General features: G+C 41.5%; 1 protein-coding gene across 1 annotated transcript; it reads left to right on the top strand.

Annotated features, from left to right (window-relative positions):
• Window positions 1–4,991: 4,991 nt before the first annotated feature.
• si:ch73-43g23.1 (cardiac-enriched FHL2-interacting protein) lies at window positions 4,992–9,437 on the top strand. The gene has a single exon (XM_060927177.1). It carries the CDS (start codon window positions 4,992–4,994, stop codon window positions 9,435–9,437), a length of 4,446 nt encoding a protein of 1,481 aa, XP_060783160.1.
• Window positions 9,438–15,088: the final 5,651 nt, after the last annotated feature.

The raw sequence follows: 15,088 nt of genomic DNA, 5'->3' as shown, positions 1-15,088 counted from the left end.
ATTTAAATGGAGTCTACTTTCTGCGCTGGAAATCAACGCATGCTCAATGGGATTTGATTAATTTGATCATTGTGCCACTGTTGCTGAGAACTTTACCACAGTTAGATATGTACTGTACATGATACTAAAATAAAAATGGAATAAAGTAGATTCGAGTAGGTTATTTGGAAGCGCTCCGAATTTTTGGTGTGTTAATATTAAAAAGTGTAAACTGTTGAAAATATAGACTTAATATGATCTCTTACTAATACTATAGAGTTAGCATCCCTGTAGACTTGTAGCATAAGCATGTAGTAGCACAATAGCATGTAGCATTTCATACAGAAGTGCTAACAATACATTTTTATCAAAGCGATATTAGAAATACCTCTTCATTTCATGCTTTTGTTTTTGATCTTTTCAGCTCCAAAACCACTTATGGATTTTGGATGGCGAAGATGGAGCGATGCTGCATTTCTAAAACACAAAGGCAGTCCAACACCAGTTAAAAAACAGTACCCTGTGCTTGGAGCAAGACAATGGACAGCTGGGTTCTTGAGGGAGGCAGCTACTCATTCCTCCCCAGTGTTCCAAGTAACTTCAATCTGCAGCACTTGGATGGGCCTAATCGTGTAGAGATCTTCGACATCACTAGTATCCCCAGCCACCGTAGTGCCATATCTGAAACGGCTTGCCTTTGTGACATTTTTGGGGATGACTGTGAGTCTCCGTCTCTCTCCAGCAGCCCGGCTGCTGTGTCTTTTCTGAAAAAGGATGTGGATGAGCAACTACCAGGAGAAGATGTGAATGATTCATCAGGTTCTTACCATACAGCTAATGGTTCGGACCATCTGACTGATGGGAGTGATACATTTGAGGACTCAAAAGACACAAAAGATTTTCTTTTATCTGAGTCTGAGGAATCAAACACACCAGCAAGTGATTTAACCTTACCAAATGACAACAGTGAAGTTACCTTTGCGAATGGCTCACACAAGTCAACAGGAAACTGGCAAGAATCTCGTTTGTCTCAGGACACCATCCTAGAGCAAGTTGAAAATTCATCTGACCGGCAGCTAATAATGTCAACGTCTGAATTTAGAGACTCTAATATTAGAGTAACTGGTTCCACACTGGAGATAATCTCTCCTGATCTCTTATCTGCAACCAAGGGTATTAGAGACCAGGATCATGCTACCTCGTCTGAGCTTAGGGAAACTGATTCAACAGAGGAGATAATTACTCCTGACCTCAGATGTATAACGAAGAACAGGGATGCGTCTTCATCTGAGCAAAAGGGAAATGATTCAACACAGAAGATAATCAAACCTGACTCCTCACCTGAAAACAGTTGTATAACAGAGCAGAGCCAAACGACCACATCTGAGGTAAGGGAAACTGATCCAACACAAGATTATAAACCTTATAAACAGAAAGAAAGCGCATTTTCAGAAAACCAAGATTCAGCCGAGTCGGTTAGTAACTTGACATTAGAAGAATATCCTAAAGAGAATAATGATCTAAGCTGCTCTGGTGGGGAAGAAGAAAAAATCTCTTTGCCTGATATTTTACCTCAAGAAAACATCTCGCTTGTTCATGAAACGGTAAAAAGTGACTCTTCTGTTGTTCTGAATAACTTTTCAAATGATGGTAATGACTTTTCCCCTCTCCAGAAGACAGGTACTGATCCTTTTGCAAAAGATACAACACATGATTGGAGAGAAATGTCAGCTCCAGTGGAACATGAGGATGTACCAAATAGATCAGCATACATAAGAACATTTCTATGTGATGATAAAGCAGGACTATCAGATTTGGAAGACCCTAATACTGTACCTCCATCTACCTATGTTAATGATAACACAGAAATAGATGTAGCATCAATACCTCAACACATCAATATTTCTTCTGAAACAAAAGAAACAGTAATCTTACCTGAGCAGAGAAGTGCGTCATCCTTTTCAAACACACCAGAAGGACTGATATCATGTGTGAGTAGTGGGTTATGCTCACCCTCTGGTTCTTCAGTAGATGTTAACTCTTCAGATCCACCAATAATAATACACTCCCCCATGGATTTCACTATCTGCCCTTCACCAGAACCCAAGAACAAGATTTGGTCAGTTGGACCAGAAGATTTAGCATTCACGCCTGAGAGCCCAGAAAGAGATTATAGACTTACTCCTACAGACAAAGATTCTGTTTCCTCATTTGATTCCAAACTATGTCTTACACCTGAGCCAAGAAGCATTACTTCTACACCAGAAAACAGACAAAATGTCTTTATACATGAATTGAGTCCTACAGCTTCTTCACTAGAACTGAGATCTGCAAGTTGTTCTCCTGAATTTAAAATTATGCAGTGTAGCTCCCTGACTCAACACTCAAAGTCACCTCAAATTGAGAAAAAAGCACACCAAAATGACTTTTCATCCCCAAACCAGGTCCTAGCACAAACCCTTGATGTAGATGGAAAAATACATACAGAAAGTTTTCTGTCAACAACACTTCCTACAAAGAAAGATCCAGACATGACTATTCCAACTATCTACAACCTTTCATCAACACAGGGAGGTATATCTAGTCCATCAACAACTTTGCCAAGAGATACAGTGTCCTCTGATCTAAACGGAACAAGATATACTGATAGCCTTATGTCAGATATACTCCCCACAAAGGAGATTACAAATATGGCTATCTCATCTGACTTTTCATCAATGGACAGGTGCATCATTAGTCCACATTCAACTATAAGTATACCGAGAAGTACAGAATCTCCTGATGTACACGAAATAAAATCTATGGAAAGTTGTATTTCAACCATACCTCCTGCGAATGAGATAACAAACATGGCCATCTCACCTGTCTCCAACCTTTCATCAACAGAGGAAGGCATGTCTAGATTACCATCAACTTTAAATATACCAAGAGATACAGCATCTCCTGATGTAGTGGGAACAAGATCCACTGAAAGCTCTATGTCAGCTGCACATCCCACAAAGGATATTGAAAATGTGTTCTGCTCACCCCTTGTACAGCCTTCATCAACAGAGGGAGGCATATCTAGATCACCATCACATTTAAGTGCACCCAGAGACACCGCATCTCCTGATGTAGATGGAATAATTGGTGTGAAAAATCCTGCATCCACTACAATTCTCACAAATGAGACTACAGTTATGGCTATCTCACCCTTCTCCAACCATTCACCAACAGTATCAAATATAAGTATACCGAGAGATACATGGCCCTCTGATGTAGAGGAAACAAGATGTGCTCAAACCTTGTTGTCAACTATGCTTCCCATAAAGGATATTGAAAATGTAGTCATTACACCAGTCACACACATTTCATCAACAGAGGGAGGTATGTCTAGATCAACGTCAACTTTAAGTATACCAAGAGATACGATGTCCCCTGATGTAGAAGGAACAAGATGTGTGGAAAGTTCTATGTCAACCATACCTTCCAGAAATGATATAACAACCACGGCTATCTCACCTGTCTCCAACCTCTCTTCAACAGAGGGAGGCATATCTAGACCACCATCAAATTTAACTATACCAAGAAATACAGCATCTCCTGATATAGATGGAATAAAATGTGTGGAAATTCCTACATCAACTACAGACCTTACAAATGAGATGGCAGACATGGCCAACTCACCCATCAACCTTTCATTAACAGAAGGCATATCTAGACCACCTTCAAATGTAAGTATACCAAGAGATACCACACGCCTTTATCTAGATGAAACAAAATACATGGAACAATCAAATGAAATTCCCACAAATGAAACTGCAAATATGGCCATTTCTCCCATCTCCAAATTTTCATCAACAGAGGGAGGCATATCTAGACCACCATCAACTTCAACTATATCAAGAAATACAGCGTTTACTGATGTAGATGGATTAAGATGTGTAGAAAGTCCTATATCAACAATACTTCCAACAAACGAGGCTCCAAATATGGATATCTCACCTGTCTTTAATATTTCACCAACTGAGGGAAGCCTATTTAACCCACCACCCCTAAGTATACCAAGAGATACCATGTCCCCTGATGTAAAGGGAGCAAGATACACTGAAACGTCAAAAGATATTCCCACAAATGAGATTACAAATATGGCCAATTCATTCATCTCCAATGTTTCATCAACAGAAGGAGGCATATCTAGACCATCGTCAACTTTAAGAATACCAAGAGATGCTATGTGCCTTGAGATAGATGGAAAAAGATATGTGAAAAGTCCTACCATACCCCCCACAAATGTTGCCATCTCACCTGTCTACAATGTTTCAACAGAGGGAGGCCTATCTAGACAACCATCGAATTTGAGTATAGCAAGAGATACTACGTCCCCTGATGTAGAAGGAATAATGTACACTGAAAGATCAAATGAAATTCCCACAAATGAAAATACAAACATGGCTTCATCTATCTCCGATCTTACATCGCCCTCAATTATACTATCAGACAGAGTGTCTTCCCCTAAAATGAGGTATCAATCACTGGACAGAATCAATGATCATATACCAGCACCAGAAATGTGCATACCCCTGGAATACAGAGATAATCACCTTTCAACCACAGTCAGTCAGAAGGTGGATCTTCCATCAAGGGTACCAGGTGATGTAGGTCAAATAGATGATACTAGCTACAAAATTTCCCTTAAAAACTGCAGTCCACCTCAGGATGATTGTACAGACATTGCTTCAGTACCTTGCAGCCAAACTGACAAAATAAGTGAGCCATCTGCTCCCAAATTATCTGTAAAACAAATAAAAGAAAGTTGGGAAAGGATGAATGAGAGCATTTTAAATTCTCTGAATCCATGGCAAACATCCAAAAAGATTTTAACGGTGCCTACTGCAAAGGAAATAAAGACTGGTAATGATAGTGGAAGAGAAATGTTGGAAAGAGAATCAGCAGGTCATGAAAAAACATTTGGGCAGATAGCTATGAGACCTGGGGAAAGCCCCAGTGTTTTACATAGTAACAATCATAGCATGTATGAAGGACAGTCATGCAGGACCAAGGGGTGGAGTGGGGAAAGGGTGATACAGGAGGAGCATACATTAGGAAAAGGGGTGGGGAATATAGCAGAGGGTAGTTACAGAGGGGAACAGGTTGAGCTGTCATTCAGCACCAGGAATAGAAAAGGGCCTGCAAACCACAGCCCTGCTCCCTCAAGCCGAGCCCCAAAGTCTGGAATTCCACCTCGCTATTTTGAGTCTCCCCTGCCAACTCGGCGGCAACAGAGTCTTCTCAGAGCACAGAACTTACAAAAAGAGAGCAAGATTGGTGCCAAGAAGGTTCGTTCAACTTCTCAAAGCCTTCAAAGTGGTGCTCGTCGTCTTTCTTCAGAATGTACTAGCGAGACTTCCAGTATGGGAAGTGAATTTGATGATGCAGACAGTGAGGTGAAGTGGTTCACAGACCAGGCCTTCAGGAGCCTATCTAGCCCTCAGGTGGACTATTTGGATGTCTACAGCTCTAGCTGCGGGTCATCTATAAATGTTTCACAGCCTTCTACAATGGACAGTCCAGGTTCTGCTACATGGATTTCCTACACAGATTTGCACGACATGCTACAGGAAAATGATGATGTTTTATGTCGTACTTCTTCATTTTTACCCCACGGTACACTAGACCCAGCAAAGCATTTTGAGATGGGTAGTTTTGAATGCGTTGATGTAGCAGTGGAGAGCAAGGAGGAAACCAGTAGTGGAAAAAGGACAGTCCCAAAAAGACGGATCCAATTTAAGAGGCACAACTTTGATGAACAAGAGTCTCCTGAGAATGAAGGAAAAGCTATGGATTCACTGTCCACACAGACCTGTTCAAGGGACACATTTGTTTGTCAACATAGTACCCCAGCATCAATGCAGGAAGATCTGGTTCAAGGTGAACATGAAATTCAAGCTGGTAAGAAGATGCTCCAGAAGTCTACATATTTAGATGAAAGTTCACCCAAGAGTAAAATGGCTTCCAGCATTATCAAAAACGTTCTTTCAAAGAAAATGGATACTGCTACCAAAGAATATTCAAGAAGTGAACCATGTGAGAATAAAAACAAACACATTGAAACTCTCTCTGGAGGGGATTCAAGCAATGCAGAAGGGCAGAATTCCAGCCTACCTTCTGAATACAGTTTGTCCTTTGAGGACTTTGGAGGCAAAGAGGAAAGAAGCACTTATCCTCAGAAGAGGAGCTGCAGGCCCAAGGTTCCCCCCAAGCCAGTCTTCAAAGCTAACTGTCTACCTCCTAACAGCAACTCTGCAGGTGTGGCGATTCAGTGTAAAACCTTAGTGAAGGATCAGATAAGACCCATAATGGTTGGTGCCTTTGAAAGCAAAACATCTAAGAAACAGATCTTTGGGAACAGTGAGAAGGAGGCAAGTAAGGTCAGAGAGGAACACAGCAGTGACTCGGGAAGTACCATTAACCGGTCCCCAAACTGTACTGCAATTTGTGTTGCAAGCACACAGAGACGAATGACAAACAGTGACAGCAAATACCCCATGACACCGGAAACCCATAAACAACAGGAGGGCAGCAGCAGTATGTTCTTGTCAAAAACCCCTGGAATCACACTCAAGCCTTGTACCATCAAGGATAAAAACAAGTCTTCCTTGAAGGCATCTCTCTACCCTGAACTGGAAATATCCAAAGACACCAGATGTGAATCTCTGTTAGGGTTAGAGGAAACACCTGAAGAACGAACGAGGCTCAAAACAGGGGTTGAGGCAGACACTGGCGAGGATAATGAAAAGAACAAGGCAAAATCTGTTATACATAAAGTAAGGGACGTCAGAAAGCTGGTAAAAAACACCTACAACCTGTCCTTCAAAGCCTCAAATACCACTCTCCATGTAAAGGATGTAGTGCCTGAAAAACAGAAGGGAATGCAACCAGAAAATCCTCATCCTTTGCAGATTGAATGCAAAGCTATCAGCTGCAAAGGCAAGTCAGCATCTTGCAATAAATCAACCACCCAACAAGATATAGCACATACTACTGACAAATCAAAGATGCCACAAATGGATTCACCAAAACGAAATGATGAAGATATTACAAAAATAACAGCCAAGGCTTCCTTGCCAAACATTCAACATTCTGATGTGGATTTGTTTGTTGGTTTGGATAAACGTAACAGCATATCTCCATCTGGTAATTGTGAACAGAGTAAAAAACTAGAAATGCCTTCAAGGCCATCAAGTAAGGAAATATCAACATTAGTATTTCTGCAGGATAGCACACCCAAGTCTGTGCAGAAGCCAACAAGCCCTGCTTCCCCTGAGGTAAAAACTGCTAACAGTAGCCATTCTGTGTCAATGCTACGAAAAGAAAAGGGGATGCAAGCTGACATTGGAGTTTGTGATGTCCTGAGTGAAGGAGTGGGTGCTAAACCTAAGCATATCAACAGGCTAGAGGTCCCCTTACAGACCTATGCATCAGAGGGAACATCAAGTGAATCCCAGAAAGTGAAAAAAGAAGATGCTGATTTACCTCCTGAACAGAATATATCCTTAAACAGTGGTCTACAGACAAGAGAAGGTAACTTGCAGGTTAGGAGTTCTCCAAAACTTAAGGAAGTGAGAGTACTTCCCAGTGGAAAAGAGGGAGATAACCAGAGTCAAGGAGATTTGTTACAACCTCCAAAAGAACAAGAGATTGCAGTTGCTGCATCAAGCAAGGCAGAGGTAAGAGCATTTTCTAGTAACACAAAAATTCATGGAATGCCAGTAACATCATCTAAAGAGATCGAGTTACCCATTCAAGTGAGGTCAATATCCAGTGACAGACCAAAACCATCTGTACTGCCTAAACCGTGTTATAAACAGCCATTTGCAGAAATTAGGTCAACATCAACCGACTTTCCTAAAACAGACACCACTCCAACAGCACCTATTTTAAAAGAGCAAACACATTTAAAGAGTGATGTTAAAATAATTGAGACATCAGCTACAGTGATACACAATGAGCAATCCACCAACACCGCATCAAGCAATACCAAAATATTAGCTGTGTCAGCTGTGTCCAGCCACAAACCTCAAACTATCCCAACAACGTCAAGTTCTGCACAGAAATCAACAGCCACAACAAGCAGACAAGAGGTATCTATCACTTCAGTGCAAAACTCCAGCAACCAGCAAAAGCAGAACATTCAAGAACAGGTGACAGCAGCAACTTCTTATGCATCTAATTATCAAACCTTACCAATTGTTTCACAAGCCAATACTTACATGCAGCCTACAGTGACAGCATCATCTAATAACCAGTTACAAACAGATAACTTTCACTTTCCTACATCAGATGATCCACCCAGCTATGACGAACGAGAAAGTTTTAGCCCCTTGCATCTTTCTGATTTGCCCCCAAGGAGGAAGAACAGATACCATCCTACTACCAAACATTCTCTTTGCTCCTGTACATCATGTTCCCACCCTCAATTTGGCCAGCCCTATCATGGCTCACAAAACCAGACACCACCAGCCCCTCATTCACCAGGTCAGGTGATTTCATGTCCAGGAGTACCACCACAGGCCCAGGTCCGTCCTCATCAGTGCAGACCAGATGGCCAAGCCTCAAATTACCCATCTGTCTCACCGAAAACTACAGTACAACAGGCTCCGGCCATGATTCAGCCCATCCACCACTCTCATACCTGCCCTGCACCAGCCATACAACCGTATGGTAATGAGCAACAGCAACCTTCTATTCAACACATGGACAGACATTCAGGTAATCAACGTTCACCACAAGTTCCAAGTGGCGCAACATATCGGGAACACAGTCGTTCACCTAATATAGCTCCTTTGGACCCTAGATCCCAGTTTTTCAATCCACAAGAACTACCACCAGCTTTTGGTCATGAATATGGGAATGATGGTCCTGGGGGTGGAGGTGTATTGTACCCAGAAAATACAAGTGGGCTTGGATATGGCCAAAGCCCCCGTCGTGTACTTCTAGATCCTGAAACTGGGAAGTATTTCTACATTGAAGTGCCCATGCAGCCAGTGAGAAAAATGCTGTTTGATCCAGAAATTGGCCAATATGTGGAAGTTCTCATACCACAGCAGGCTATGCCCAATTCTAGTGTGTATCCTCCAACTGCTGCTCCATACCAGGGTCCATACCATGGTCAAGGGTTATATGCATCCCAGTACCTCCCCTATGCGATGCCACCCCATCCTCAGCCTGCCCAGCAGCCACGACATCCAGAGCCCTCAGTTCCAACATCACTCCATCAAAACACCATGGGATATGGAAGCTCAGGAAGCCAGGCACCAAAATCAGATGTAAAAGGACATCCATCGCTGGATCAGAGTTATTTAGAGAGCATGTATTACATTCCTACCGGGATGAATGCAAGCCCAAATTCTACCCCTTCAGACTGCTACCACAAACCAGCAACAAATATGCCTGCTACTGGTGGCAGGAGGGCATGAAACAGTCCTAGATTTTGAATTTGCATTGTGTGGTGCTATGCAAGCTTTTAGAGTAAGGTTACCAGGAGCTTGTGACAAATTACGCCCAGTAAAATTATACTGAAATCAATGCCAATGTAAAAATACCAACAGTACTGTATAAAACAATGTTCAAGAACATTAGCATGTCCTTCTTTCTAGCACAAACTCCTTCTCAATCTATACATTAAAAGTAGCCCAGCTGTGGAAGAAATGTTTTAATTTGTTATATGATCTTTACAGAGGTGCAGTGAGTTTTTGAAGAGCTAATGCTAAAAAAGAAATATGTGCTAAACCTACTTACAATGCTAGTCATCACTCCATTTGACTGAGCTGGTGACCAAAATACTATTTTAATGTTTTTCTATAAACATGCCTACATTGTGTTTCTTTCCAAACATTATATGTCAGTACGGTTCATCATAGTAAGCTTCCTTGAACACAACCCCATTAAAAAGAGTTTTGTTGCATGTCAGTGTCAGGTATATTTGCATTTTAGTGCATTATGAGCTCATAGCAAACAATTTACTGACTTTGGAGAATTGTAATAACTTGATTAGCATTATTATTAGCACCTACTTCACATCAAGTTTCCCAGGTACAGTGCAGGCATGTTTCTGAATTTGTAGATATCAGTTCCAAATTGAAATATTGATGCTAAAAGATAATTCACTGTAAGTGAATGGATAAAGCAGTTGGATATGCAAATGAATATGAATATGTCTGCCAATGAATAAATTATTAAATATTATACAAAGTGCAGAAAGTTTTCTAACGATAACATCTTACCAAATGCCATTTTTACACACAATTTTATCAAATTAAAAGCATTTGTTCACCACTACAATTTATGCATCCTGTGTTTCCTTGCTGATTGGCATTGTGTCAATGAACTCTCATCAGATAATTTGTCAAACTGGCATATGATTTTTTCATTCTGGTGACCTTGAAAATGTGTGAACAAGCCCATCTCTGAGAATTCAAACCATTTCGATATGGAAAGAGTATTCACAAATAATTGAACATAAAGTGTGAAACTGTGAGTTGGTTGATAGTGATATACTGTACAGTATCTGGTATTATCCAGGAAGTCATGAATAGACTCAGACTACCACCTAGTGGTGACTGTTTTACTGTTCTATAAATATGAAAAGGAAAAAAAAAAGATTGAAGCAGTATCTCATCTCATCTCATCTCATTATCTCTAGCCGCTTTATCCTGTTCTACAGGGTCGCAGGCAAGCTGGAGCCTATCCCAGCTGACTACGGGCGAAAGGCGGGGTACACCCTGGACAAGTCGCCAGGTCATCACAGGGCTGACACATAGACACAGACAACCATTCACACTCACATTGATTGAAGCAGTAGTTTAGTAGTAATTTATAGATAAGTGTAAATAAAAATATATTTCACTTTTCAAATTGCTCAGAGTACTTCAAAATAAAAATGGTACTGGAAATTTAATGGTATGGAGCCGGGATAGTGCGTGTTGAATAAACTGATAACTCAAGAGGCACATTGGCAGGGAATGACCCAAGTTTAACATTCAATTCACTTAGTACAATCAAGTACATACTCTTAAGCAAGTATGTGGAAGCAAGTATGTCTCAGATAACACTGCTGGTTAAAAGAAATATAGTATTAATCAATTATTCCTTGATTAAGTCAGGAATAAATTGCGATGGGGCGTGCTGTTATAGGAAAATAATTAATGATGGAGTAGTGTGATGTCCAGTGTGAATGAAATACCCATCACGGACACACAGTCGATTATTTTCCAATAACATTGAAGTGAAATTATTCTTTGCACGGTGGTGTAATGGTTAGCACGGTCGCCTCACAGCAAGAAAGTTCTGGGTTCGAACCCAGCGGCCGGCGAGGGCCTTTCTGTGTGGAGTTTGCATGTTCTCCCCGTGTCTGCGTGGGTTTCCTCCGGGTGCTCTGGTTTCCCCCACAATCCAAAGACATGCAGGTTAGGTTAATATGGGACGGCCTTGGGCTGAGGCGCCCTTGAGCGAGGCACCTAACTCCCAACTGCTCCCCGGGCGCTGTTAGTATGGCTGCCCACTGCTCTGGGTATGTGTGCGTGTGTTCACTGCTTCAGATGGGTTAAATGCAGAGAGGAAATTTCACAAGCGTGTGATGAATAAAGTTGTGCTTTCTTCTGCTTTCTTTCTTCCTTTCAATTAGCCAACAATGACAAGTACGATTTGTTAATGGACAACACATCATACTTTGTAACCATTTATAGTTTAATGTTGTAAAATATCCATGAGACAAGCTAGTCAACAGTTATTCCACAAAATTGAGTCGTACATGAGCTGATAGCCGACGAGGCACCTAGCACCGAGTCGGCTATAATCCATGTATGACGAGATCGAGTGTAATAACTTTTTCATTCTATCCACATTCACTGGATTTTGAGAAACAGAGCATTTTTATTTTAATTTTTTGCAAAGTCAATAAATAAAAACTTTATGCAAAACGTCCGACAAAATAATTTCCGCTTAGAATGTAAACAAACCGGCGAAATGACAGGAGCAATTTGTGAAAAATGCGATAATAATAATTCTTGAAAAATAAACAAAAGATACATTCTTACCATCAAATCTTCATCTCATCTCATTATCTCTAGCTGCTTTATCCTGTTCTACAGGGTCGCAGGCAAGCTGGAGCCTATCCCAGCTGACTACAGGCGAAAGGTGGGGTACACGCTGGACAAGTCGCCAGGTCATCACAGGGCTGACACATAGACACAGACAACCATTCACACTCACATTCACACCTACGGTCAATTTAGAGTCACCAGTTAACCTAACCTGCATGTCTTTGGACTGTGGGGGAAACCGGAGCACCTGGAGGAAACCCACGCGGACGCGGAGAGAACATGCAAACTCCACACAGAAAGGCCCTCGCTGGCCACGGGGCTCGAACCTGGACCTTCTTGCTGTAAGGCGACAGCGCTAACCACTACACCACCGTGCCGCCCCCATCAAATCCTTTTATTCCATATTTTGTTGCTTTTTTGTATTTTTGTTTTCGAGTAGAGTTTTTATTTTGTCCTCGGCTGGTTCAGCAACATGCTCCGCCATTTTGTTTTTCTCTACTCGTGGTATACGTATGAGCTGATATCCTAGTAGTAGATTAGCCAATCAGAGCGCACAATTGCTCATATCCAGTGAATGTGGATAGAATAATTCCTGTTGTCACTTATCACCAGCTTCACCCCCCATTCTCCTTCCATAAATGTTAGACACATCTTGTTACAGAAACATTCACCATATGAACGATTATACATTTTTCTTTGTTAAATAACAACATGATTTTAATTTATTTATCATCAAGTTTAGATTATGTAGAACATTTGCTATACAAGTCCCTGCAAATGAGCTGTTACTATATGAGTGATTAGAAATGTTATAACTTGTGCATTAATATAAACCTATGACCATGGCTATAAACATGGCTGTTTTCCATAGCCTAATGGTTAGAGAAGCAGCTCTGGGACCAAAAGGTCACCGGTTTGATTCCCTGGACCAGCAGGAATGGCTGAAGTGCCCTTGAGCAAGGCAGCTGCTCCCCAGGCTGCTCTGGGTGTGCTATATGTCACTTTAGAATACAGCGTCTGCTAAAATGTAATTAATGAAACTTAATCAGAACCTTATAACCCATCAGATTTGAAAACTCAGCACTGCTGTTGTATAACAATTGAGGAATCTGTGATCAAACTACCAATAATAAATTGCTCAAACTGTTTTTGGTGAAACAGAACCATCAAATCAGACAGAATGACATCATGTAACAAGGCAACATGATCACGGGGTGGTCCAGTAGTGTTGTGGAAATGTTTCCATTTTATTCCTCCAAAAAGATCTCCAAGTCAGTCCTGTGCCCACCCGCATGCAGCAGCCGCACCCTCGGATGACTGCATTCAGTTTCCTGGCTTGTCTGATTGCAATACAGGGTAGAGGCAGATGAGAACTCCCACTGCGTCCCTTCTGTGTTATTGATCAGATAGCGTTGAGTGTGTTCGATGCTATAAGGGTTCACCCCATGCACGGGCTGCCCTTCATGAAAACAAAGAAAGGAACACAACACAATTTGCCTATGACTTCATTCGGTACACACCATAATGGAAATAAACATGGCTGTTTTCTTTTGGAAAGCATGTCAGTGCTTTTAGCAAACATGTATGCCAATGTTTTCAAATTAAATAAAGAGGCACCGCCCTAATGGCAGAACTGAGTCCATGGCATGGTTAAGTTACACTTGTGAAATCATGGAGTACAGTATGTCCAAATTTGCATGGCCTAGAGACACAAACTTTACCTCAGTTGTTTAACAGGAGATTGACAATACCCCTGGAATGAAATGTGCTTCAGCATGCAGGCCATAAAAGGTCTTGTTCCGGAGGTGACGCAAGCACGAGGTCAGGTAGAAACATGAATGATCTTGCTGAAACTTAGCTTACCTGCATCTCAGGTACACCTGCTATAAACAGAGGATTAGGAAACCTGTAGGATTCCGGATGTGTTGAGTCTCTAGGCAACCAACATGCCAAATAAACTGGTAGGCCGGGCCCTGCACATTCCTCAGCACGGGGAGGTTCACTGCTGTGGTTTATACATGCAATGAACCACCGGGTGGTGCAATCACAAGCATTCATCCTGTTGAGATTGACTTACATCAGAGTTTGTAGCCAATGGTTTTGCACTGTGTAAATAATTGAGGTTGATGACACAAACTTCCTCATTCATTAAACCATTGTTCTTTCATAATCTCAGTCTAGGATGAGAACTGGCAACCCTTGGAGAAAAAAAAAATCCCTTCAAAATCCACCTTGGTTTGACAAGCTGCCAAAACGTTGACAGGCTGAGCTGGTCAAACTGGTACGTCATCTTTACTAGCTGCTACAGGTTAATAGATAGGAAACGATTTCTGAATTACCGCTTTTAGTGAAACAGCCGAGTTATTTTTAAGAAATTTGCATAACTCTATGGTGACTAGAAAACGTCAAACATTTTTTAGATCAGTAAAAAAAGAGAGCTGGAAAATCACTCACTGGCTGGAAAAGATGGTCTATGATGACCTATCAGTTAGAGCAGCTCGACTTGTGTGTTGGCAGCTAGTAGCAGGTCAGACTAAATGAGAAACAATATGGATTACTACAAGGCCTGTGTTTGCCAGACACTACTCTCACTGATGACAAATCAAAATGATCGATTAACCTAGATTGGAAATTGTTCACAGTGGGCCAAGTGAGTGTCAGTATGTGTCTTAGTTTCCTTCCCTGAAACACATACAGTGCATGGCTGGACGTGGCAGCTAGTGGGTGATGTAATGGCCTGAAGACTTCTCTCAGTCTGAATTACCAGGACGTCTTTGGGACGAGCTCCTGAGCTGGGTCATAGACTAATGAGGAATGGAAAGAATGTCGACTGAGACTGAAACACAGCCAACAGGACAGCCTGTGTACAGAGAGAGAGACAGAAAATCACCCCAGCAGTATCGCTCACTTTGGGACAAAGGTACAAAGGGCCAGATTCCTAGGAGTCTTTAGAAATAACTTATCAGCGGTCCTGTTTTCAGTTAGAATCAGTCCAAAGGTCAATATGGCTCTGAATTGCAGACGGT

Source organism: Neoarius graeffei, chromosome 8 (genome assembly GCF_027579695.1).
Source record: "Neoarius graeffei isolate fNeoGra1 chromosome 8, fNeoGra1.pri, whole genome shotgun sequence".
NCBI lineage: Eukaryota > Metazoa > Chordata > Actinopteri > Siluriformes > Ariidae > Neoarius > Neoarius graeffei.
The sequence above is the reverse complement of the archived record's forward strand: the minus strand, read 5'-3'. Positions and strand labels throughout refer to the sequence as shown.